At 40.0% G+C, this 26,972-nt stretch overlaps 1 protein-coding gene, 1 long non-coding RNA gene and 1 other non-coding gene across 6 annotated transcripts in view; 1 reads left to right on the top strand and 2 right to left on the bottom strand.

Annotated features, from left to right (window-relative positions):
- Positions 1-997: 997 nt before the first annotated feature.
- Positions 998-1,128, bottom strand: LOC111761993 (small nucleolar RNA SNORA31). Its single transcript, XR_002795214.1, has one exon. It is a non-coding gene; the product is annotated as a small nucleolar RNA SNORA31 (small nucleolar RNA).
- Positions 1,129-4,914: 3,786 nt separating this feature from the next.
- Positions 4,915-9,498, bottom strand: KRT10 (keratin 10). Its single transcript, XM_012521602.3, has 8 exons — positions 8,827-9,498; positions 7,840-7,922; positions 7,347-7,503; positions 7,098-7,259; positions 6,883-7,008; positions 6,333-6,550; positions 5,566-5,981; positions 4,915-5,285 (listed from the first exon to the last, which is right to left on the bottom strand). The coding sequence occupies exons 1-8, from the start codon at positions 9,496-9,498 to the stop codon at positions 5,179-5,181; spliced, it is 1,941 nt and encodes a 646-aa protein (XP_012377056.1). The 3' UTR covers positions 4,915-5,178.
- LOC101411676 (uncharacterized) overlaps positions 5,868-26,972 on the top strand; it is a 55,439-nt gene continuing 34,334 nt past the window's right edge. For 3 of the 4 annotated variants that reach the window (XR_009182466.2, XR_011646881.1, XR_009182469.1), the window contains exon 1: positions 5,875-5,987. This is a non-coding gene — a long non-coding RNA (uncharacterized lncRNA). Of the gene's footprint in view, positions 5,988-8,934; positions 8,974-26,972 lie in introns of all 4 variants that reach the window. The other variant, XR_009182470.1, reaches the window with a different exon arrangement.

The following is a 26,972-nucleotide window of genomic DNA, read 5'->3' on the forward strand; positions in this document are numbered from 1 at the left end:
GAAAAATGATCATACAGCTTAAAGTCATGCCACAATGAAATGAGACATGTGTAAGGAATTTTATGACAATGATTCATTACCCCAGTTGAAGCAAGTAGGTACTTCTTGAACCGAGGTAATTGGTCATGTCTTATTGATATTGACAACACAACACTGAGAAGTTTGTCTATTATGCTAAAAAAATGGGCAGAAGGACAACTGTGATTAGGAGTCAGGACTCAGCTGTAGGACTCAGCTGTTGATGGGTGGGCTTTATCATGGTCATCATGTTTGTTTTTTTAAAAATATTTTGGAAGGCATACCCCTTCAGGAATATATAGTCATTGATACTTTCATCTCTCCCCTCCCCGCCCCCTCATTGTCTGCTCTCTGTATCCATTCACTGTGTGTTCTTCTGTGTCTACTTGTATTCTTGTCAGCAGTACTGGGAATCTGTGTGTCTTTATTGCATCATCTTGCCATGTTAGCTCTCTGTGTGTGCGGTGCCACTCCTGGGTGGGCTGCGCTTTTCATGTGGGGCGGCTCCCTTTGCAGGGTGCACTCCTTGCACTTGGGGCTTCCCTACACGGGGGACACCCCTACGTGGCACGGCACTCCTTGTACGCATCAGCACTGTGTGTGGGACAGCTCCACACGGGTCAAGGAGGCCCTGGGTTTGATCCCTAGACCTCCTGTATGGTAGGTGGATGCTCTTTCAGTTGAGCCAAATCCGCTTCCCAATCACCGCATTTTATGAACTCCCAATCAGTCCCCATGGTTTCAGCAATAATCACCTTGTCACTTGTGTGTTCGAAAGGCACCTTGGGAGATGTAGCTTGGCCACCAAATATATTGCATTTCCAAGGCATTTTAGTGGTTTATGTGAATAATGGACTAGACTATTTGAAATGAACTGCCAAAGATCAAGGATATCTGATGGTTTTTTTTTTTTTGCTGTTTTTAAGTTTATTTCTTGAGTTGCAAAGATTATTTCCCCTTCTCCAAGATATTTAGAATTTCCTGTATTCCCCCATTAGATCTTAGCTGCCACGACCAGACAGGCAGAAAGTGTGAGGACCTTCTTTTTCTTGCACCTATTTTGGAAACCTGAGCAGCAGCCATTAACTGCTCCAGGTTTGTTAGAGATGGATTACCTGATGTTTTTTTAAATACAGCAGATCAGGAAGACCTGACCGGCAAGATGATTAGACAAGGTGCCCCACTCAACCAGTATTTATTTCACCTCTCTTCTCTACCAGAAATTGTGCTGGGTGCTGAGGATAGAGTGGTGAACAGAATAGGCACTGTACCTGCCCTGATGCAGCTTACATTCTAGTTGCAGAATCAGACTTTAGACCCAAATAGACAACAGCAAATTGAGATAGGAAGTATAAGGGAAAAGAAAGTAGCGCTCTGGTAGAGAATAACATGGAAAATCATTTGGATGGTAGAATGTTGGAGTGAGGTTGGGTGGGGAGTCAGAGCAAGCCTCTCTGAGGAGGTGAAATCTAGTTGAGTCCTGAGGTATAAGTAAATGTTAGCCAGAAACAGTGTGTTTGTGTGTCTGTGTGTGCATGCACACTCGTGTGTGAACTTGCTCCTTCTTCCAGATAGAGGGAATAATATGTGATGATTGGCTGGGATGGAGGGAAGATTGGGAAGGAAAAATCAAGCTGATGCCAAGAATTAATCTGAGGTTTCTGGCATGAGCAACTGGGTAGAGAGATTACCATTCACTGGGACTGGAAACACTGGAAAAAGAAGATCCCAAAGTTCTACACAATTTTGATATGCCTGTCGAACATCAAGATGGATATACAAAGATAGGTAGATGAATATATGAGTCCAAAGCTCAGAGAGGAAGTCTGGGCTGAGGTTGTAAATTTAGGAGTTATTGGCCTAAAGATGGCATTTCAGGCATGGAAGTAGATGAGATGCTTTAGTTGGAAAATTTGAAGTCCTCCAAGAAACCTCAGCAAAGTTCTTTGCAATTGATGACATCCAATATTGTTTCATTAAAAATAATGCCAAGATGACTAATCTTTTCTTGACCCAAATAAGAAACATGATTATAGAAGTTGCAGCTCAAACTGACAATGTGCCATCAATGGTGGAATGATGGCGTTGACAAGGTCGAGAGTCATGTAAATTGATTCTAAACCATTGTATTATTTATTTATTTTTAAAATTATAGTTCTTTATACTTTCTGGATGCACGTCTTCTGTCAGGTGTATGTTTTGCAAATATTTTCTCCCAGCCTGTGGCTTATTTATTCATTTTTCTTAACAGTACTATTTGATGAGCAGAAGTTGTTTATTTTGAAGATGTCTAGTGTACTGTTCGTCTACTAGTGGCCTAACGCAATGACATATGATATCTTACAATTTCTATGGGTCAGGAATCTGAGCTTGACGTAGTGGGGTCCTCTGGCTCTGGGTCTCTGTGAGGCTGCAGCCATCTCAAGGCTCAATTGGGAAGGATCTGTTTCCTTGCGCACTCACGTACTAGCTGTTAGGATTCAGGGCCTAAAGGGTAGTTGGACTGAGGCCTCAGCAACTTGTAAGCTGTTGGTAAGACTCAATCCATAAGTATGGTGTATTTCTTCACTTGTTTAGATTTCTTTATTTTCTCTCACCAATGGTTTACTAGTTTCTATTGTAGATATTTTGCACATTTTTAAAATTTATGCCTAAGCACTTTGTGTTTTTAAGTATTTTTAAAAATCCTAAATAATATTTATGAACATTAAAATTTTATAATTGGCTTAAGGCATTACCCTAATCCAAGCAGAGTGGAAATTACATTGTGATTATTTCATTTACAAATAAATTCTGTAAAGAATGGTTATCACTACCAAGATGTGACTAGTTGGTCTTTGCCCCAAAATTTGAAGAAGGTAATCAGCTCTACTGCCAGGGTGGATGATGAAACAGTGAAATTATAGGAAGTGTAATTTAGATGTGATGTAGATACCTGTAGACATTTCAGAAGGCATTAAAATTAAAATTGCATTTTAAAACTCCCGTAGTGAACTAGGCTTACTTAACTGTAGAACTTTCCACTTTCTTTTGTCTCTACTAGTAGTAGGTTGAAGACCTCCCCCTCTGCCCCATTCATGTCCAACTAGAGCCCCAGAATGTGACCTTATTTGGAAGTAGGGTCTTTTCCGATGTAATCAAAGTAAGGATCTGCTGAGGTCGTATTGGATTAGGTGGGTCTTAATAACAGAGTGTCTTTATGAGACAGAAAAGGACCCACAGAGACACACAGGGAAGAAGGCCTTGTGAGAATGGAGGCTTGAGTGGTGCAGCTACAAGCCAAGGAACATCATGGATCCTGGAGAGATACCACAAGCTAAGAGGCATGGGAGCATCTCTCCTTCAGTGCTGAGACTTGGCTCTCACAGGAGTGAGGGCCCGCACAGCAAGCTGGCCTGAATGGAGAGCTGGTGCGGCAAGATGACACAACAAAAAGAAACACAGAGGAGAGACAATAAGAGATGCAGCAGACTAGGTATCTGAGGTGGCACAAGGGATTGAGCCCCTCTCTCCCACTCCAGAAGGTCCCAGGATTGATTCCTGGTGCTGTCTAAAGAGAAGACAAGTAGATACAGAAGAACACACAGTGAGTGGATACAGAGAGCAGAAAATGAGGGGGGTTGGGGAACAAAGGCAAGAAGACAGGACCGCGAAGGCTTTAGACTTTTCAGGAATGTCTCTGAGTTTTGGTAATATTTGCTATCAGGTAGGTCAGAAAGCGTTTGGAGGGAAGTCCACCCCTGGCCATCAATTTCAGGTAAGGAGTGTAGGATCTACCAGCAGAGGGAGTCCCAAGCAAATGGCCTGGGGATTAGGGCTTAAATCTTGGGGAAAACTGGAGTTCAAACCAGGAATGATAGAGAGGAAGGTGGTACTTGATGATATGGGTAACCCAGGAACCCATCAAGGAAAACAAGCGAGTCTTCGAGGCACAGACTAATCCTAGCCACATACAAGATTAAAAACCTGTATTGTTTGTGTTCACCTTTACTTTAGAGAAATCATAATTACAGCAATTCAGTGTTCAGAACTTTTGTTTAAATGAACCTTAAAAGGCTGTGGTTTCCATGGGAGGTCCGCAGTTCAAACCCCAGGCCTCCTTGACCTGTGTGGAGCTGGCTATGTGCAGTGCTGATGCGCACAGGGAGTGCCCTGCCACCCAGGGAGTCCCCCACTTAGGGAAGCCCCATGTGCAATGAGTGCACCCCATAAGGAGAGCCGCCCAGTGCAAAAAAAAGTGCAGCCTGCCCTGGAATGGTGCCGCACACACAGAGAGCTGACACAAGATGACGCAACAAAAAGAAACACAGATTCCTGTGCCGCTGACAACAAAAGCAGACAAAGAAGACGATGCAACAAATAGACACAGACAACTGGAGTGGAGGGGGAAGGGGAGAGAAATAAATAAATAAATCTTTAAAAAAAATGCTGTGGTTTTGGGAAATGGGTGTGGCTCAACCAACTGGGCTCCTGTCTACCATACAGGAGGTCCAGGGTTCGATGCCCAGGGCCTCTTGGTGAGGGCAAGTTGGTCCATGCAGAGTGCTGGCCCACGCTTGAATGCTGTTCCACACAGGAGTGCCCCCCCTACATGGGAAAGCCGCCCCACGCAGGAATGCTGGTCGATGTTGAGAGCTGGCACAGCAAGATGACACAAGAGACACAGAGGAGAGAAAAGACGTAGCAGAACAGGGAGTTGAGGTGGCGCAAGAGAATAACTGCCTCTCTCCCACTCCGGAAGGTTCCAGGGTTGGTTTCCAGAGCTGCCTAATGAGAATACAAGCAGACATAGAAGAACACACAGCAGATGGACACAGAGAGCAGACAACAGGGGAAAGAGGGCTTACTAATTCTAATGTTAAAAATATCATTTAAGACAATTCTGACCAAGTTGGATAGTTTGCATCAGTTAGAAAGTTTATTGAAATTCATCAATACGTAAGAACAGAAAAGTTTTCCTTTTTTTTTCCATTAAAGAGAACTTTCCGATAAAGTGAAAAGAAGTATAGAAACCACAAAACACCTTTTAGACACGTTATTTTCAAGGAGTAAACCTGATTTCATAGACCATTAAAACTTTAGTGTTTTCTTCAAGATTTTTTTCTATTCATCTGCATATAACGGCCTTTGTGAAGGTAGATTCTTTCCTCTAGATGCGGCTTAAAAGTACTGTTTCCTGGTTTCTGATTCAATCATGGATGAAAGAACTCTACCATCAGGTGCCACCTCTTCAATAATTGTCTTGATTACTCTGGTTTTCTTAGTATCTGTACGTGAATAATGAAAAGAAATGGAATTCAGATTAACCAATGTGTAGGGGTCTTTGCTAATTAAAACTAAATTAAAATATTTTTTAAAGAAAATACGTTAAATTAACAATTCAATTTCCAATGTTCAGGCTAGTTTTCCTTCAAGACTGGTAGCAAAAGTATTTATAGCTTATTAAAAAACTTAAGTGGGAGCCGTAAGAGTTGTATTTCTAAAACGGCTCTAGAGCAGACAAAACAACAAAACCATCGCCAAAAAGTTAAAACTGATTCTGATTACCCCAGCTAGTTTCTGCTGACCTTGGGCCTTTAGACGAAAACTCTCCAGGTGACCCGGAAGAGGAGGACTTATAGCCCCCACCTCCGCTCTGGCCTCCGCTGGAGCCACCGCCCCCATATCCGCCGCCGCCGGAACTGCCTCCGCCGTGGCTGCCGCTGCCGCCGCCGCCGTGGCTGCCGCCGTGGCTGCCGCCGGAACTTCCGCCGCCGTGGCTGCCACCGCCGCCGGAACTGCCTCCGCCATAGCTGCCGCCGCCGCCGCCGCCGCCGGAACTGCTGCCGCCGTAGCTGCCGCCGCCGGAACTACCTCCGCCATAGCTGCCGCCGCCGCCGCCGCCGGAACTGCCGCCGCCGTAGCTGCCGCCACCGCCGCGCCTGCCGCCGCCGCTGCCGCCGCCGCCGCGCCTGCCGCCGCCGCTGAGGGTGAGAGTTACATTCGGTTAACTTTAACATAGCAAAAGTGGATTGCTTTCCAGATTATCGTTACTTTAGAAAATAAGAGAAACGTTTCGAAAGTAAAAACCCAGCCTTGCATGCACGTTTAAATGCATCCTTTAAACAATTTAATACGTAACAACTCCAAGGATGATTGTTGGGATAAATTCAAGAGACGTTGAGACTGATTGCGTATGCCCTTTTAGGTTCTCTGTTTCCTGCCTCCTCTTTACCCCTTGCTAGCACCTCCTCGCGATTTTGGAGTTTTGCTATCTGGAATCGTGCTATCGAGGCACAGCTTGGGATATTTTTTTTTTCAGTTTTTAAATTTACCTTCCCTCTCCATCTAACAGGTTGCGGTAGGTTTCAATTTCATTCTCCAGTCGTGTCTTAACATCCAGGAGTTCTTGGTACTCGGCGTTCTGGCACTCGATTTCAGCTCGAATCTGTTGCAGTTGTTCCTCCAGAGCGGTGATCTGGGCCTGAATCTGTGAGAGCTGCACGCAGTAGCGACCTTCTGTTTCTGCCAAGGAAGCTTCCAGGGATTGTTTCTGAAAAGAGGAGAATGTATTGTGGTTTAGCGATCTCATTGTTCAGTTGAACCAGTGAAGCTTACTTGATAGTTTAATAAGAAATCATTTAGAAGACTAAAGAAAATGAATAGAATTTATTTTATGTTTAATGACAGCACTTCACTTTCATCACTTTTAGATCAGTGCCATAATACTTTGCCATTAAGGTAGAGCTCCAGTTTAATTTCTACTTTCTTGCCCCAACTCAGCATTTTTCTCTTGTTACATATCTTATTGTTGCTATTCTTCTGTGGGCATGAAACGTGGTATGGTAAAGTTGAAGTCATTTAAAGAGGTTATTATTAACATACCAGGGCCAATTGAGACTGTAGTTCTATCTCCAGACCTTGAACAGTGCGTCTCAGTTCCGTAATCTCAGATTTATTGCTGGACATTTCTTCAATGTTACTGTTGATTTGTGTTGTTAGGTCCTTGCTCTAGAGTATGAAAAAACCGGAAAGATGAGACAATTCTGAAATGATAGCAAAATCTCCATGGTATTTACTCTGAGGGAAGATTAATTCACCTTTTCATTGAACCAGGCTTCAGCCTCTTTGCGGTTTTGTTCAGCAATTTGTTCGTATTGGTTTCTCATGTTATTCAGGAGTTGAGTAAGATCTGTACCAGGGGCAGCATTCATTTCTACATTCACATCACCAGTGGATACACTTTGAAGGTCTTTCATTTCCTAGTAGAGGAACAGAAAAGATTTAATGACCTCACTGTGAAGGCAATGAGCCCTTTTTCGGCTGGGGATGTATAACTTTTGAATCACCTCTTCATGGTTCTTCTTGAGGTAGGCCAGCTCCTCAGTCAGGCTCTCGATCTGCATCTCCAGGTCAGCCTTGGCCAGAGTCAGCTCATCCAGGACCCTGCGCAGGCCATTGATGTCGGCCTCCACGCTCTGGTACAGGGCCAGCTCGTTCTCATACCTAAAATAAGCAGGATACAAATAGATGTAACTTATTTAAGGGAGGTGTCTCTTAGCAGAGAATACATAAAGCAAATATAGAGTTGATTTCATATCATGGCAACTTTTATTATAGAAATACTAGTAGTGGAATGCAGAGAAGTTTAGTAGTTGCTTTAAATGCATTTTCTTCCTTTAGTATTACCAGAAAGGTACTATTGAAATTGAAAATTTCTTAGACAACTCCAGTAATATTTAACTTCGAATGAATTCACGAAAATGCAAATGCTATTGTGGGGTATCAAAAAGGATTGTTAAAAACAACTGATGTACTTTGTACCATATTCACTTAGCTTACTTCAGCCTGAAGTCATCAGCTGCCAGTCTGGCATTGTCCGTCTGAAGCACGACATTGGCATTATCAGTTGTGAGATCAAGGATCTGGGGAGAGAGGCACGGTTATTTAGAAAGAGGTCAGATGCAGTTACGGCTTTTAATAAATGCACAACAGGTTTTTCTTGTTCTCCCACAAACTCTTTGAGGAATATATTGTTTTAATATGAAATACAGGTTTACCTGTATGCTTAATTTTAAATCATTTCTTCTCTTGAAATTTCTAAACTTTTATTTGCATCATTACTTTTTGAGAACTAACTGGAATTATATAAATGTGTTCCTGCTAGTGTGCCCCCCTCCACCTATTTTATACTTTGATTTCAATGTATTTTGGCCAACTTTTAACGGACTCACTCTTGTCTGGTTTGACTTGTTATATAAATACTTTAAAGTAAATACACTCCTGGGGCATCTGGGATTCTCCAATTTTTTAAATGTAACATTTATGTAATCTAAAGCTTCTTTTAAAATAAAAATAAAAAAAATACACTCCGAACTGGTACATGGTCGGTGTACTTCATGAATTCCCTGGAGGCCAGCAATATCCCATTTCCTTAGTGGAGAATTCATGTTTCTGGAAATGTTGGTAAAGAGTTTGGTTTATTTGTTATCAACCTGAATAATATTTCATTCTGATTCATTGAGTAATTTTTTGTTTCTACATTTGTAAATCTGGTATATCTTTACAAGGGACTCATTGTACAGTCCTTAAGTGCTAAAAAATTCTCTGTAAGCTGCCATCCTATAAGACATGTAACACATGTTGAATGAAGATTGTCGTGGCCATACTCTCACAAATACTCATTTTTGCTGAGACTATTATTTTTGGACATAAGAAAGTTACATAGGCTAACAGTGAAAAGCCATGTTGTGGCTAATTAAAGCTTCATCTATTTGAATTACATGCATAACAAATAGGCTTAAAGTTGGATTTAAAAATGCTGCTTACCTCCTTTTTAAGGTCTTGGATGGTATCATAGTACTTGCTGTAGTCAGGTCTCTCTCTTGGGCCTGTGTTGCCATGCTTTTCATACCACTCCTTGATTTTGTCTTCCAGTTCATGGTTTGACTGTTCCAGAGCGTGAACTTTGTCCAAGTAGGAAGCCAAGCGGTCATTCAGATTCTGCATGGTTATCTTTTCATTTCCAGTGAGAAGGCCGCCATCTCCTCCAAAACCACCACCAGAGCCTCCTCCACCAAAGCCTCCTCCACCAAAGCTGCCTCCTCCAAAGCTGCCTCCACCAAAACCGCCCCCACCAAAGCCGCCCCCACCAAAGCCGCCCCCACCAAAGCCGCCCCCACCAAAGCTTCCCCCACCAAAGCTTCCCCCACCAAAGCTTCCTCCTCCATAGCTACCTCCACCACAGACCCCACCATAGCTTCCGCCACCAAATCCTCCTCCTGATCTTCCTCCATAGCCACCTGATGAGCTTCCTAAAAAGCTCCCACCAGAACTCCCACGGCTACAAGAGCCACCACTGAATCCCCTTGAGCTAAATCCTCCACCAAGGGAGCCTTTGCTGCTCGAAATTCTGTAGGATGATCCTCCTCCTCCTCCTCCACCACCTCCTCCACTGCGGGAGGAGGAGTATTGCTTGCTTGAGCTGTATCGAACAGACATGGTGATGCTGTTGCGTTAGCCCAGGGAATGCCTGCTATCCAAGGACAGTGACAAGTCCTTATATACTGAGAGGGCGTGTTCCACGTGTGTTAGGGTTTGCTTACTTGCATGGTTTTCCTTTTGCCAACTTAGCATCTTTGGTTTAGGATTGCATAAATTACCTTCATTAATAACCAATCCCAATATGTAAGGGTTTTGAATTTGCCTTAAGAACAAACAGGAGGTTTGTTATGTGGAAACTGAAAATAGGTGGAGTTCAGATGAGCATGTTTCATTATTCTTTTTCATCTTTTGAAGAACACTGAGTAACTATTAAAATCCTTTTTTTTTCTCAGCACTAGTTCAGGTTGCTCTGAATGTTTGCGTATTTTAGGGAAAGAGAATTTTAACCATGAAATTAGAACCAATACAAGAGTTTTCAGATTCATGGTTTTTTTTTTTTTGGTTTGTTTTCTGCTTTACATGCATCTAGGTTTATTCATACTAGAATTTTCAAGTGTCATTGCCTTTACTAGGTTCTCACCTTTAGCAAAAGTTAATAGCTTGTGACTCTAGGGTAGTGTTAACAGAAAAGGTTTGAATTTTACCAACATACTAATCTGCATAAGGTTGTTTCATTATCCATTTACAAAATTAAAAATCAATGTCTTAATAAAAACAGTTCACATGTGTATGTTTCCTTTCCATGTCTGTAAGATGAAGGGCTATTTCTGGTTGATTTTCATTGCCAGATTTTCAAAATTAACCTCATAGCATGAGCCCTCAAGAAGGAACTTCATAGCCAACTGGCCTCTCAAAAGACATCTATCCCTCATTCAAAATGAGGCTTCTATTTAGGAACATCAGTATCCTCATTAGACTTCAGTCACCTGCAAGGATGCTTTCAAAAATGTCACGTTTTTACTAATTTTCATCATATATTCTTCTGCTTTCTGCAACTGTGTTTTGCATCTGTATGCTCACCACTAACTTTTAAGTCCTGACATAAAAGCTCATATTCATGTTTTAAATAGTTCTAATTTACTGGAGCAGCAAATAGAATAGTCTGCCAAAATCATGTTATAATAAAGATCTTGTAGAAAACACTAAGCAACCAAAAGGAAAATAAAAAACATATGCCAAACAATTTAGTAGTGTTGTAAAGCTACAAAATAGAAAAAGTGAGTTAAAGCTATAATAACAGAATTTAGGAAATTTGTATATTTATATTTTAATTTCTTTGAAGGGTTGAGAGTATATTGATACTTTGCCTAGGAAATTGGAAGTGAGGAATGATTGAGGAATCTTTTAATGATAACCATTTTTATATGAAAAAAATCTGAAATAATGAAGCTATCTTGGATCTTTTTTGGACTTTTAGACTCACCATATTCAAGACTTTTGTGAAAATCATAATGCAGAAATTCTTAGCATAAGATTTTGAAGAGCTAACCTCCAGCACTTTTTTTTTTTTTAAAAGATTTATTTTTTATTTATTTAATTCCCCTCCCCTCCCCCGGTTGTCTGTTCTCTGTGTCTGTGTGCTGCATCCCGTCTCTTTGTCCGCTTCTGTTGTCGTCAGCGGCACCGGAAGTGTGGGCGGCGCCATTCCTCGGCAGGCTGCACTTTCTTTTGCGCTGGGGCTCTCCTTATGGGTGCACTCCTTACGCGTGGGGCTCCCCTACGCGGGGGACACCCCTGTGTGGCACGGCACTCCTTGCGCGCATCAGCACTGCGCATGGGCCAGCTCCACACGAGTCAAGGAGGCCCGGGGTTTGAACCGCGGGCCTCCCATGTGGTAGACGGACGCCCTAACCACTGGGCCAAAGTCCGTTTCCCGAGCACTTTTTATTTTTTAAAAATTTATTTTTTATTTATTCCCCCCCCCCCCCCCCCCCCCCGTCTGCTTTCTGTGTCCATTCACTGTGTGTTCTTCTGTGACCGCTTTTATCCTTTATCCTTATCAGCGGCACCGGGAATCTTTGTTTCTTTTTATTGCGTTATCTTGGTGTGTCAGCTCTTTGTGTGTGCGGTGCCATTCTTGGGCAGGCTGTACTTTCTTTCGCACTGGGCGGCTCTCTTTATGGGGCGCACTCCTTGTGCGTGGGGCTGTCCTACGTGGGGGACACCCCATATGGTACGGCACTCCTTGCGCACATCGGCACTAAGCATGGGCCAGCTCCATGCGGGACAAGGAGGCCCGGGGTTTGAACTGTGAACCTCCCGTGTGGTAGGCCGGTGCCCTATCCATTGGGCCAAGTCCACTTCCTAATCCAGCCCTTTCTTTACAGTAAGTTCTGATTCATTGAATGTAATGAATTGAGATATTTGTTAAATATTTTAAAATTTTACTGCAAGTATGTAAGTCCAGATTAGAGAATGATACTTGCTACCCAATTTATGAACGAAGCTGTGCACATATATTCCCAAGCCAGATGCTGTTTCTCAGTTAAAAACACATTTCCTTGGTTATACTGAGTTTGGTATAACAGTTTGTTTAGTGAAGTATTTAATTGGGATTTAAATACATTAGGTAAAATTATTTTCTGTCTTCTCATAGGCTGTGATGTTGCTATTCAAAATCATATGTATATATATTCACACATAGTTTACAATTATATCGTACCTTTTGTGATCCTGTGATTTTATAATCTCTGAAAACAACCTGTTGAGGTAGGGATGGTGGTTATAATCTCCAGTTTATAGAAGAGGGAGTTGAAGCTGGAGGTTATGATTTTGCCTAAAGCAATATAATAGATGGTTAAATGGGATTGGAAATCAGGTCTTTTGACTCCTGGCTGTTGGTTCTCTCCTATTATACCAGTGGGTTGGGTAGTCATATAATTTCTCCTTTCTATTAACAGTGGATTTGGAGTGATAGACCTGAATATCTCTTTTTACTACCATAATCTCCACATGGGAAAAACAAAAGAGAACTTGGAGGCTAGGGTATTTGGCACCAATTTATATCGCTTTGGAGGCTAGGGTATTTGGCACCAATTTATATCGCTTTGATAAATTGAAAAAAAAAAGTGTTTTTTTTTTTTTTGAGGTTCTCAGGGCCAGAAATTGAACCTGGGACCTTGCATGTGGGTAGTGGGCATGCAACCACTGAGTCACATCTGCTTTCCTGAGCTAGCTCTATCGTTTGTTTTGCTTGTTATTTGTCTTTGTTTTTTCAGGGGGTACCAGTAACCTAACCTGGGACCTCCCATGTGGTAGGAGGGCACTCAACTGCTTGAGCCACATCCGCTCCCATAAATTGAATTTAAAATAGCATATTTTAGTTTATGGAAGTTATAGAAATAGTTTCTATAGGGAAAGGGAATGTGGTTGGGTGCAATAATGAAGAGCTGATTGTTAGGGTGGAGGTTACTACCCAGCACAGTTCAGCTCCTCCAACCTGTTAGCACACGCAAGTAGGGCATTAGTTAAAAAAAAAAAACAACCAACAAAAAACAATACTCAACCATGGGAATTGATCCTGGCTGAAGATAACACATGGTAAAGGAAGACTGATAAATCAGGATAGGAAAAAAAAAAGATTCTCCTAACTTCAGAGGATGTTGAAACCTTGATATTAATGAAAGCTATTTGGAGAGAAAAACTTGTAAGTAAAGCGAGATTCTATTAGATTTTACCTGTAATTATCACAAATTTGAGGATCTTGATCTTAACAATTTTGCTTTAGTATTAGTCTTTTTTCCCCAGTGGGAAAATATAAACATTTCAGTCTGGTTTCAGTTAACAGTTGGAAAGATCATATTCAATGAATCATATTAAACTAAGGAATATGTGAAAAGAAACCTTTGCATCAAAGTACAAGGGAAAAAATAAAAGTATCTTGAGCCTTCTATTTGTGTTGGCACCATTTATACTTGATTGCCATAATCCAATGAAACTGATTTCATTGTTCTCATTTTTACTGTGTCTCTATGTAAAGCACAGTGATAGGTGTTTAGAAGCTAGGAAGATTGAATGAGATTCAAATCCTGCCTTTAAGGATATTACCAGTCATTATAAATCTTGTTGAGGAGACGTATACTCTCAGTTTAAGTGTGGGATAAATGTTAATGAGGTGAGGGAAGAGGAGTTAACATTACTTGAGCATCATTTGTGTTCTAGGTCGTTTATCTTTCTTTAATTCTCTCCCAGATTTTCTAAAATAGGTATTATAGACCTCATTTAATAATTGAAAAAACTGTGTAGAAAGTCTTAGGAAGTTGCCCAGGGTAAAACAGCTTGTTTTGCTGGAGCCTGATTTTGAATCAGACCAGTATATCCTCGGACAAAGGAGGAGAGAAGCCAGATAAGTAGGAATGGTTACCAGAGAGGTCAAGAAGAAGGGGATTGAAGATCACTGATTGACTTTTACGAACCACTGACACCTCACCGGAGGACAGGGTTAAGAGAGTAGTGGTGGGACAATCCATGGTGTATACCCAGTATTAGAATTGATGGCTTTGCTTATGGTGTTTTATTTTTCCATGCAATGGTTTTTAAATTTTCATGTGCTCTAGTTTATCAGTTTCTTTTATTGCTTCTAGATTTTGAGTCATGGTTAGGATGGCTATAGGTGCTGTTCTTATGGGGTTAATTTGGCTGGGGCTCCTGAACCGTGTTGTTGATTCAGCATTTGTTATCAACTTGACTTGTCTCATTGTTGGGATTTGGATCTTGCCCATTTCTTTATTTTAGTTTGAAGTTTCTAGCTGAAAACTCTAATGGCAAATTTCTTTCTTTGATTGAATAATAGAAATATAATAAATAATTGAGGTAGTTGTAGAAGAATGAATCTGATAATGCAGGTTATGTTTCAAAATGGCAAGGTCGATGACTTAAATGTTTAGAATTTTCTGTTTAAGCGTTTGAGTGTCAGACATTTTCTACTTGAATGTTCTGTGATTATACAAATTGCTGAATGTGCACAGAGTCAGAGCAAAGTGGAAAACTATGCAACTGTCTGATGAATTACTCTTCTGAGCAGTTAGGCAATTAGGGCAATACTGTACTTTAAGATTTTAATAAGGCCCATATCTTCTCATTGGCAAACTTATAAAATTTAGGGATCTAAAATCTGTAGACACTTTCATTACACACAGTTTTTCTGTATCTTCTGTGACTGCACTGTAATAGGAGCCACAAAATTAAGGAAACTGCATGGGAAAGCTTTAGAGTTGGCTCTGGAGTCAAAGTGCTTAGGTTACAATCCTGGCTCCATCACTTACTGTGTGGTTTTGCTTTAGTTTCCTCAGCCCTGAAATAGGAATAATAATTTTTGCTTACCCTGTCAGGTTGTACAGGGGGGTAAATGAGTTAATAAAAATAAAGCATTTTGAATGCCTGACATACATAGAATAAGTGCATTATAAATGTCTTTTGTTGTTATTTTTAGTTACTGCTCAGGTTTCTAAGAGCCTGACCCCTGTTCAAGCACAGTAGGCTGACAAAATAAGAATGAATGAAAGGATAGTGTTAGAAGTTGGAAAATGGCTAAAATGGCCAGTGAGGAGGAGAAAATGGCTGGGGAGGAGAGTAGGGCAGAGGTTGTAGGGATGTGGTTGTGTCTTCAGTCTGATAAATTTGTGACTAACCCATCCGTCAATTTTTTTCCCTTAATGATAGATGATTTCATTTTTAACTCCATTCTTTTCTTTGCCTCCTATGTCTAGCAGTCAATTTGTCACTTTTTCTTTTGTCACATCTGATGTATTTGTTTCATTCTGTGTAGTCCATTGCAGTTGTCCTATTCCAGGCTTTCAGTACTTTTTATGGATTACTTTGCTAGCTTTTGAACTGGTTTTCTTGGCTCAGTGCTGTGTGGCTTAATATCTGTTTTCTTCACTGCAGCAAGATTAATTTTCTGAAACAGTAGTGTTATCATGTCATCAACATAAAGTGTCTATATTGGTTTCTTTTGGGAATGGATTAAGTCGGTGACCTACAGTTTTCTGTCCAGCCTCATGCTCTCTGCAGTGAATGAGGGTGGTGGGGTGGAAGGAGTGCTAGACTCATCTCATAAAGTATTTATGTGGCCCTGAGCAAGACATTCAGCCTTTCCTCTCAGTTTACTACCCATAAAATGAATAATAATGCAGCCATGATCCCATGAAAGAGCGTGTGTTAGCGTTTCTTTTAAAAAATCCTTTATTTACAAGCGGCCCTGGCTTATTACTCTTATCCAAGACACTGTTCCTAATCCCATTTTAAGACCTTTGTCTGTTGCTCTTGGCTTGGAATACCCTTCTAACTTGCTGCTTACTCACATCATTCTACCTCAGCTCTAAGCTCTGATTTAAATGCCATCTCCTCATAGACGTCTCACCACCAGTCTAGTTCATGATTGTCTCTTCTTTACTATGTTGTGTAATCTAGTATTATATAATGTGCTGTAGTATTCTGGAGTCCTGCTTATTGTTCCCCGTGAGATAACACATTTAAATTCCTTTAGAGAAGGGAGGGTGCCTTATACTCTTTTTTTGTTTTGCTTTGTTTTGTTTTTAGGAGGTATGGGGGATTAAACCCGGACCTCGGTACGTGGGAAGCAGGCACTCAACAACAGAGCTACATGGGTTGCCGCATTATACTCTTTGATATCCCCAGTAAATGCTCATTGCTCTCTGAATGTTTTCATTTTGCCTCAGGGTTGTTTTCCACTTTCTTTTCTTTGTTTTTATTTTGTTCTCTAAACTCCTGTTCCATATGTTTTGGTAATAGTGCAAGTTAAAAATTTAAATAAAGCCTGGTTAAAGACAACTAATTTAATTTTGATTTAAGCCAGTACTTTCAGAGCATGTTGTGTAAGAAATAATAAGAAAACCAATTCTGCCTGGGAATTTTAAGATATCTTAAAATATATAAAGATAATATATCTTAGAATATACATACTTTCTTTTTCCCTTTTTTTTTAAGGTACTAGGCTCGGGGATTGAACACAGGACCTCATATGTGGGAAGCTGGCACTCAACCACTGAGCCACATTGGCTTCTCTGAGTTGGATTTTCATTTGTTTGCTTGTTTGTTTTTTTTTGTTTTTAGGAGGCATTGGGGACTGAATCTGGGACTTCTGTGTGGGAAGCAGGCACTCAACCGCTTGAGCCACAAATGCTCTTTGTATATACTTTATTAAGAAAATATTTTAGACTTCACTTTTCCCTCTTCATTAGAAGTCCCTATTTTTGATCCTGGACCTGTTGAGATGATCTGGATATTAGTGGACTGCTGAGATCTAGCAGTATTTTTGCTCTAAAATTTGAATGCTTTTTTTGAATTAGGAGAATTGGCTATTTTAGTTGGATTTCTAGTTAGTTAGCCCATGAGTATGGTATAATTTAAAGATTAAATGTAATATGACTTAACCTTTAAATTTCGTTAGTGTGTTATAGCTTTTTCCTTTTGGTTGAGTTAACTTCCTTTTGTGGAAGACAATTACTCTGAATTACTTGCATTAGGAGGAGAACTTATTGGCATAGAAAAAAAAATAGAAACATAATGTCCCTTTTAGTTTTCATTAAAAATAGTAAAGCTGGAAGTACCAAGCAAACTTCTACACACCCCAGTCTTAAGGCACTGAAAGTGAACAGTGCCAAAAATATCGTGACTGCTTTTTCCCCATTCACAAGTCCAAGAAAATTCCTCTAGGTCCATGTGTGGTTGTGTATTAATATCAGTCATTTCAAAGATGGCTAGTCATGAGAGAAATTAACTTTATTGCTGGAGATAGCTTCTTGTTAATTTTTATTTAAGGAGACTGGGAAGATCTACTAGAATAGAGAAAATATTGGAATGAGAATAGTAAGCACACTAGTGATTTTAAGTGAATACATATATCGTGCTTAAATTTAAAGAAAATCTTATGACATTAATCTCTTTATTTTTTAGAGATTTAAAAAAATAGTTGACTATTAAAAAATTATAACTTCTTGTCAGTTTTATAACAAAATAAGAGGAGCATTTTCTCCAGATCATATTTTTTTCAGTGGTGAAATGGTGAAGGAATAGATCTAAGTAATTATTTAAATAAAAATTAATAATTATTTCTCCAAAAGCAAGGGAGAAAATTGATCATAACCATTCTGTGGCTCCCTTCACAAGGCTGAAGGTTTTATAAAATCCAAAGAACTTTTAATTTCTCAGATTAAGCCAATTAAATAAATATACAAATAACAGGTAATTAGAACGTGTATTTTTTGAGACTTTACTATGTTCCAGGACCTATGCTAAGCACTTTACCTACATTTTTTTTTTTTTAACAAAAAATTGTGTAGTTTCTTTTTTATTTTTATTTTTTTGGAGGTACCAGGGCTGGGGATTGAACCTGGGACCTCGTATGTGGGGAGCTGGCTCTCAAGCACTGAGCTGCACCAGCTCCCCTAACTGCTTTTTTGTCTCATCAAATCCTAATAGCAACTTTACGAGGTAGGTTTTTAGTGTAACCAAGAAATTAAGTAACTCGCCCCAATTTTTCATTAAAGTAGTTCAAATGGGGTTTGATAACAGATTAACTTTGCTTTAACACAACGAATAACACTTAAAATCTTGAAGTGGCTCAAATTGTATATTTTAGCCTCATGACCTATTAAATGACCAAGAACGTAGGAATTTTATTTTTTTCCTTTGCCTGAACCAGCCTTCCTTATTATCATTATATGTGTTGAAAAAAGACTGATTTGTGTTGAAAAATTGACATAACTTTTGTGATGAAAAGTAGACTAATTTGAAAGGAAAAAGGATTGATGGGGTAAGAGTTTGTATGCTTGAAGATATCCTTGCCTGTACCCAATCTAGATTCTATCCTAACTTCTTGAGGGTCCCTCTGACTTGAGTCTTTGGCAGAATTGTTCTTAGTTCCAGACCAGTCATTAAAAAAACAAATCATAGCAATTAGCCATAATGTATAATTGCATTGCTAATCCTTTTATAATCTAACTTTTCTAGAATGAGCTAACACCCATTCTAGCGATTTATAACTTTTTATCAGGTTTTTCTTGTGAGTTTTAGAGCTTACAATAGTGAACCCATAGCGTAGATCTGAATTAATTCAATGTGAACTAGACATGGAGGTTTTCTGTTGCTTTGGAGTTTTCCAACAGTCTGACTTTAAATGTTATCCACCTTTTGGTGTGTTTACAAATACTTTCCATGTGAGAAATTTGGTTAAAATGTGGGAGTAGGAGTAGAATTTTCTAGTCCTAAAGGCTAGATATAAATGAATGGATAGTTATAGAACTGTAAGATGTTGTATATACTTTCTTTTTCTTGATGTCTGAAATATAAATGCTACACTCTAAATATGATCTAGTAGAATTGCTTGCCCTGCTACCCCCTTTTTAACAGAACTATCCAAGTATGAAGATCCCAAAAGTTAACACTGAGATAACTGTATTGTAACTATAGCAATTAAGTTACTCTAAGCATAAGAACAGGAAGACTAACAATGAGAACTTTTACCAACACCACCACTAACACTCAGTAAGTATTTGCTCTGTGCCAGAAACTGTATTCAGGGCTTTATGCACTTTTTCTCATGTAACCTATTTAACCACCTTATAAGGTGGCTCCATTCTGCAGAAGAGGAAACTGAATCTTAGATTGTGCAGGGGCCATACAGCTGGTAAATTAGTCACCAAGCCAGGATTGAAGCCATGTTTGTCTGTTTCTATACCCTTTCAGTGCCCAGTGTTTAATTAAACTTTGCTTTGGTTTCACTGACTCTCACTGAAATGTAGTTTACAATGGTGAGGGTGGAGCCTTTCTGTTATAGTTAGCTGTGTTTTAGTGTAGGCTTACATTTCATCAACAATCACGTATTACAGCTGAGTTATGTAAGTTGGTATTTATAGTGTTTTCAGGTGCACTGACTTTGGTAGTTGAATTTAGCTGTGTTATAAATTGAAGACTAGAGGGTAATATCTTCTACTCTGTGAGGTGAGGTTATAGCAAAAGATTCTGTGCTGTCTGGTTGTTGTGAAGGTGCTTACGGTTGATTTACTTTTTTTTACAAAAGGGAAAGCATGGGGTAGTTCAGGATTTGACACTTGAACAAGGGCTTTGCTATGCCTTGCTCTCTGCGGTCACATCAAAGTATTCGTAGAGGCCCAGAGACTGTGAGGAGGAACCATTTCCAGTGGTAAAATTTAAAAGAGGGATCATAGGAATGCAGATCATCTTCTTCCTTACTTCACTTAGAGAGTCCTTCTTTCCTGTCTAAGTCAGATAGGCTACAGTTGCCTAACCCTTTTAGTTTACAAGTTGTTTTAGTTTTTAAAGTAGGGCCCGGGACAAACCTTTTAAAAGGAGGATGCTTTCCAGAGGATTTTAGAAAATTGAGGGAGAAAGTTGATTGCTCAAAGGCGTTGCTGATTCACATTTGATTTTGCATTGAATGAAGTGGACCCTTTTTTCATACTGGACTATAAGCTTCCTGTGGGGAGGGACAGTCCATGAATTATTCAGTTCTGTATCCCTTAAACTGCTTTGCACAATGCCTTACTCACTGATTGTTCAATAAAGAGCTGCTGAAATGAACAGAATTTGGGTTTTAGCCTTTCTTCATTGTGTATTTCTGGTCAAAATGTATTTACAAATGAACTAACATGGAAATCTTAAGTTAACCACGTTTGAAGAATGTTCCTTCTTGTTTAGCTGATTTTTAAAATGTTATTTTCAAAGCTGTTCTGCAAATACTTTGTGATGTAGATGTATTTTAAGGATAATGGATTTGACTTGGTTAGAAATGGGTCATTCATGATGATAAATTAATTTATGGCAAGCTCTATTTGGCCTGATATTCTCAGCTTCACTTAGTAATGCACATTCACTTTAAGAACTGAGTGTTTAATAGAAGGGCTGGGATTTTAGTAGATATTACTTCATCATGTACCCAGCCACTCCATTCATTAGTTTATGGCACTTCTCCATTTCATTTACCAGGCAAATCTTGATGCCCAGGAGTTCAGATTCAGTGTTCTGGCTCTTTGCTCCAATCCTAATTTGTTGTACTTGAACTTTCAGATTATTAGTCATTTCTTGCATTTGTGAAAGTTGAGCACAATAGCTACTTTCTTTTTCTGCCAAACTAGATTCAAAGGATTGTTTCTGAAGGAATGGAAAATAAAAGTGAAAAGATGACTCTAAAAATCGCAAGGTAGAAAAACATAGCATAATGACATACTATACACCACTATCAGGTAGAGTTTAGTTTGTAATTTTAAAGAAAAACTGTTCTAACTGTATTTAATCTTGGCATTGTGTTTTTCTCCCTTATCGCAATTCACTGTGCCTCTGTTATTTAACCTTAGTCAGAGTTGCTTTAATTTTTTACAGTGCAGACATTATTTTATAGAGGTCTATTAATAAAATGGATAAAATGACTCAAAATATCTGTAACCAGTTATGTCTCTGTCATATGTGAATATACCATTTTGACTTTCAAAACAACATGTAGCATTCTTACCAGAGACCACTGGGTCAGAAGCTTCAATTCCAGGTCTGGAGGGTTTGCTGCAGCTCCGCAGTCCAGGAGCAGAAGTTGATGGCTTCCCAGTTCTTTTTTTTTTTTTTTTTTTTTTTTGTGCATTATTAATACTTTGTACCAGCTTTTATGATCTCTGCTTAATAGTGCATGACTTTTGGTGGTAATAGATTTACCTTTTCATTAAACTAGGCCTCAGCCTCTGTGTGGCTTTGCTTTGCCAAGACCTCATATTGTCCCCTCATCTGGCTCAGCAGGGAGTTAGGTGCTCTCCCTGGGGGCCATTTTCATTGCTACATTAACTTCAACATGAGCTTCCTTACCGTTGTCACCTTTCTTTCCTTGTCCAAAATAAAAATAATTTAAAATGCCACAGGTTACTTAGTTTTGCATCTGGAATTTGATAATTAATACATTTTTAAAAGGTAAATCTGGAATTCCAGATTTTACTCATCTTTTTTTAAAATTTTAGAAAATTTCTAGACGATTACAATATAGGGTTACCAGCTTTAACAAATACAATTACAGGATGCCCAATTAAATGTGAATTTCAGAGACACAATTAATGGAACATACTTACACTAAATATTATTCATTGTGTCTCTGAAATTCCAATTTAACTGATTGCCCTGAATTTTATTTGGCACACCTGTTAAAAAAATATTCAAGACCAATATAATATTTTTACATTTTTCAAGGTGCTTTAGTGTGATTCATTTGATCTTCATTGCTACCCCAGAAACTAAGTTGTGCTGGGGGGGTATGGGTATATTTAGGGAGTAAATATTGGTATCATTTATTTATTTATTTTTAAAAAGATTTATTTTTCCCCCTTCCCCTCCTCCTGCCCTGCTGGGGCTTTTTTTTTTGCTTCCTGTGCTGTCTTCTCTTCTCATTTTCTCTCCTCTAGAATTCACTGGGATTTGATCCTGGAGATCTCTGATGTGGAGAGAGGTTCTCTGTCAATAGTGCCACCTCAGTTCCTGGTCTCTGCTGCACTTCATCTTGACTCTCCCCTTGTCTCTTCTTTTGATGCGTCATCATCTTGTTGGGTGACTCATTTGCGCGGGGCACTGGCTTACCACGCGGGCACTTGTGCAGGCACTGACTAACCATGTAGGCACTTGTGCTGGCACTGGCTTGCTTCGTGGGCACACATTCTCTTCTTTTTCACCAGGAGGCCCCAGGGATCAAACCCAGGTCCTCCCATATGGTAGGCGGAAGCTCTATCACTTGAGCCACATCTGATTCTCTGGTATCATTTAATCAGCAAAGAAACTTAGACTCAGAGAATAACCATTTGACAGAGTTGGTGTTGAGCAGAGCAGGAACCTGCATCCAAGACTTTTGACTTTAGTCTAAGTGCTCTTTCTTAAAATTTTGAGTCATTTGCAAAATATGGAAACACACCAAGAATTAAGATTCAAAACAGTGAAAATAATAATGTAAGAAATAGCCATATTCCCCTTCCCACCATTGCTTACCCTTAGTTTTCAAATTTTCTTCTGTTTGTGTCCAATGTACTGCATTATGGAACTAATCTTATGAAATGTTGCGTTTAGGCAAGATCCAGTCTCATTCTCCAGGCCTCTATTGGCCATTACTGAGATCAGAGGGCTAGGCAGAGGGAAAGAGATGTAAAAAACCTGATAGACATAGTGACTTTACAGTCTGTGTTATTTAATCTGTGTTTTATGAAAAGAGTGTCTTGTAGGAAATGGATGTGGCTCAACCAGTTGGGCTCCTGTCTACCACATAGGAGGTCCAGGGTTTGAGGCCCAGGGCCTCCTGGTGAGGGCAAGCTGGCCCACACGGAGTGCCGGCCCATGCAGGGAATGTCACCCTGTGCAGGAGTGCTGCCCTGCACGGGAATGCTGTCCCGCACAAGAAAGCCGCCCCACGCAGGAGTGCCGGCCAACATGGAGAGCTGGTGCAGCAAGATGACACAACAAAAGACACAGAGGAGAGAACATAAGACAACGTAGCAGAACAGGGAGCAGAGATAGTGCAAGAGAGTAATTGCCTCTTTCCCACTCTGAAAGGTCCTAGGATTGGTTCCTGGAACCGCCCAATGTGAATACAAGCAGGCACAGAACAACACACAGTGAATGGACACAGAGCAGACAGTGGGGGGAAGAGGGAAGAAATAAATAAAAATAAATCTTAAAAAAAAAAAAGTGTCTTGTAATGAATGCCTATTACCACTATATCTTCACAAGTCCTGACATTAAAACTTTTCATGCAGTTCCTACTACACCTTCATCATTCTCTTTGAGGTAACTCAGCTCCTCCATTAGGCTTTCCGGTTACAACTCTAGGTCAGTCTTGTTTAGACTCAACTTGCCTAAGACTCTGTAGGCCATTGCTGTCAGCCTCAATTCTCTGGTAAAGGGCAGCTTCACTGTGGTGTCTGAATAAAGCAGAATTAGAAGAATGGTTACAACTTGTAGATTAATGGAACTTTCCTCATGCCGTGGTAATATTAATAAAACATCACACATAGTAGAAGTTAAAGAGCACAGGCTCTGAGGTGTAAAGACCTGGGTTAAAATTGCACCTCTGCCACTTTTGTCACCTTGGGCAAATCTCTTCTCTAAACCTTAGTTACTTCATCTTTAAATAATGACAGTGTTGTGAGGAAATAAAATGAGTTAGTATGTGCAAAAGTGCTTTGCACAGAGCCTGGCAGGTGTAAATGTTCAGTAAATGGTAGATAAAGTAATACTAAAGGCACAAAAGAATGAACATCTACACTCTACTTTTTGAATAGGAAAGGAAGAAAATTCTCTCATTTTTAAGTACAGTACTGGAGACCCTCTGCAGTTCTATAAAGTATGAGTCTCAGGGAAGTGGATTTGGCTCAACTGATAGAGTGTCTGCCCTCCATATGGGAAGGCCAGGGTTCAAACCCAGGGCCTCCTGACCCGTGTGGTGAGCTGGCCCATGCGCAGTGCTGATTCATGCAAGGAGTGCCATGCCACATGGATGTCCCCCACGTAGGGGAGCCCCATGCGCAAGGAGTGTTCCTGTAAGAAGAGCCGCCCCCGGCAAGAAAAGTGCAGCCTGCCCAGGAGTGGTGCTGCATACGCGGAGAGCTGATGCAGCAAGATGATGCAACAAAAAGAGAGACAGATGCAAGCGGACACAAGAACACACAGCACAAGTACACAAGAGAGCAGACAGTGGGGGCAGGGGAAAGGGGAGAGAAATAAATAAATAAAATCTTAAAAAAAAATAGATCGAGTCTCAGACCTGTGGATTGGAGAGTCACATTCTATTTATTAGATTCAGACAGCTGGGAGTTTCCAGATAGCTAGCCTACTACTATTAGTTACTGTATTTTAAATGTTTTGTAGAAAACATTTATGCTGTGGTGTTTTAGGTAATATAATAAAATGAAGTAATGATATTGTAAGATTTTGGAATCATTATTAACTTCAGTTAAAGAAAATGGGGAAAAATATTTTCTTCACAACTAGTCTTTTACATGTTTTCTGATTTACTTGAACTTGAAATCATCTGTAATGCACCACCTGATGGTGTTGATCTGTAGCACAGTGTTTTCCAAAGTAACATTCGTGATCTTCGCGAGAGGAAAAAGATCTATACCACTAAATGAAATACATTGGTTGCTATTAGGCCAGATTATAGATTTTTAATAATTATAAGTGTGTCAGTCATATTTGTATAAATAACAAACAGGCACTTCAGACTTCTGGGATTATTGTAGAACTTTTCATCTAAATATTTTCAGAGCCTCTGAAATATAGAAAAAAATCAAATTATCTTTCAATTGAGTTTCAGGCCATTTCATGACAATTTTAGGCACAATAGATTTAAAAAAATATGTATGTATATATGCTTTAATTTATCTGCTCTAATGTATATTGGTCAGTGTTTCAAACCTATATAAACCAATTTACCTGAGTTTTAAGGTCCTGGATAGTGATTCATATTTGCTGTATAGTCTTGAGGTTGACCATCAGTATTTCCTTTTCCAAAGTTTTCATACCAGCCTTCTATTTTCAGTGCAAGGTGAACGTTGGCATTTTCCAGGTGATGTACTTTGTCAAAGTTGGAAGTTTAGATTCTGCATCGTTGTTTAAATTCTGCAAGGTTTCCCTCATTACTTGAGAGAAAGCCACCATTACCAGAGCCACGAGAAAATCCAAGGTTCCCATTTAATACAGCATTCTACCCTGTGCCAGTTCCCAGCCCACCCCCAACACTATAAACTCCACCAGAAGGCTCCCCACCACAGCTGCCCTCTGTACTCTCTAAGCCCCCTACAGTGCCGTAACTTTCCCCTGAGCCTTTAATGGACCCACAGCCACTCCTGGCACTGCTGTGCTGCAAAACCCCAGAGGAACATGCTGCTGTGTACAAGTGTAGCAGAGGTCTCAGGTCAGAGTATAGGCCCAATTCAATGCTCTACCAGATCATTGTAGGGCTTTAAATATATGTATCATCTTAATTACATCTTTATTGCACCTTTTTTTTTTTTTAAAGTATAGCTTTCTTTTGGTCAATTTTGTCTCCCCCTTATTTTAGTGTTTGTGAGCCATGTTAGATTAAGTGCTGCCTCCTCAGGGTGTTGGTTATAAATAATTAAAAAAATAGAAGGGCATCATTTCTTGACCCTGTCTTTTGAACCATAATAAGTGATCATTTTTGGAAACACTCCAGGCACTTCTCTAACAGAAAACCTTTGCTTCCTTCTGAGCCTATGTTCATATAATTCTCATGCTCTTGAGTCCAAGTCGGGTCTCTCGCTTCCTCCCTGTCGCTTTCCAAGCCATTTTTCAGCCTTCTGTCTGCCTCATTTGGTATTCCCATATTCTCCATTGGTAGTTTTAGGAATAATAAGCATTAGTTTCAACAGTTAATTGGTAAAACAATATGGAGCTTGTATCTACTCAGGAATTGGTGATGTAAACTAGAAAAAGTAGTTTTAGGAAATAGATTAGGGATGACAAACATGGATGTCCTTGCTGCTACTCTCCTTCCCTTTACCCATAGCAGACATTATGAATTGGTAATAACACTTCTATCTGCTGAACCTAAACTGCCTGCAGAATTCTTTTTTTTTTTTCTAAGATTTATTTTTTATTTATTTCTCTCTCCTTTCCCCCCTCCACCCAGTTGTCTGCTCTGTGTCCATTTGCTGTGTGTCAGTTGTCTGCTCTGCTGTGTGTTCCATTTGCTGTGTGTTCTTCTGTGACCGCTTCTATCCTTATCAGCGGCACTGGGTATCTGTGTTTCTTTTTGTTGCATCATCTTGTTGTGTCAGCTCTCTGTGTGTGCAGCACAATTTCTGGGCAGGCTGCACTTTGTTTTGCACTGGGCTGCTCTCCTTACGGGGCGCACTCCTTGCGTGTGGGCTCCCCTACGCAGGGGACACCCCTGCGTGGCAGGGCACTCCTTATGCACATCAGTGCAGTGCTTGGGCCAGCTCCACGTGGGTCAGGGAGGCCTGGGGTTTGAACCTTGGACCTCCTGTGTAGTAGGCGGACGCCCTATACATTGGGCCAAGTCCACTTCCCCAGAATTCTTAATGACATTGTTCCAGAAAGCCACAATCAGTTTCCTGGATTGGATCCATGTAAGGTGAAACTCTCCGCCCTTTCCAGTTTAGATGGGTTGTTAGGGATTCTGGGTAAAATAGGTCATCAGAATTACAGAATTTTATCTGGAAAGGATCTAAAGATGGTTTATCTTTTGGATTTGACATCACGGGGGAAGCTGACATTCTCTTTGACCAAAGTCTCTGGATATTCTGATGAAAAATAATATGAGGCTGCTTGAATTGACGGAAGTAACCAGAATGAAATTATGTAGACCTCTTACAGATTCACTGTCATGACTTCAACCTGCATGGAATTTGCAAGGAACCTTAAAGGCCATCACCAGGTTTCTTATCCCAGCTCTTCCTCTTACTGAGTGTGTGATAAATTGCTTATTAACCTCTCTGAGCTTTAGCATCTTCATATGAAAAATAATGTACAACTCATGAGTTTGAGAC

The sequence above is a fragment of the Dasypus novemcinctus genome, chromosome 21, assembly GCF_030445035.2.
Source record: "Dasypus novemcinctus isolate mDasNov1 chromosome 21, mDasNov1.1.hap2, whole genome shotgun sequence".
Classification (NCBI taxonomy): domain Eukaryota; kingdom Metazoa; phylum Chordata; class Mammalia; order Cingulata; family Dasypodidae; genus Dasypus; species Dasypus novemcinctus.

Coding starts and splice junctions, on each gene's coding strand:
- KRT10 (XM_012521602.3), bottom strand. CDS start 9,498: ATGTCTGTTCGATACAGCTCAAGCAAGCAATACTCCTCCTCCCGCAGT. Junction 7,260..7,346: donor TCAAGAAGAACCATGAAGAG/GTGATTCAAAAG, acceptor TTCCTCTACTAG/GAAATGAAAGACCTTCAAAG. Junction 5,286..5,565: donor GTCAGCAGAAACTAGCTGGG/GTAATCAGAATC, acceptor ATTCACGTACAG/ATACTAAGAAAACCAGAGTA.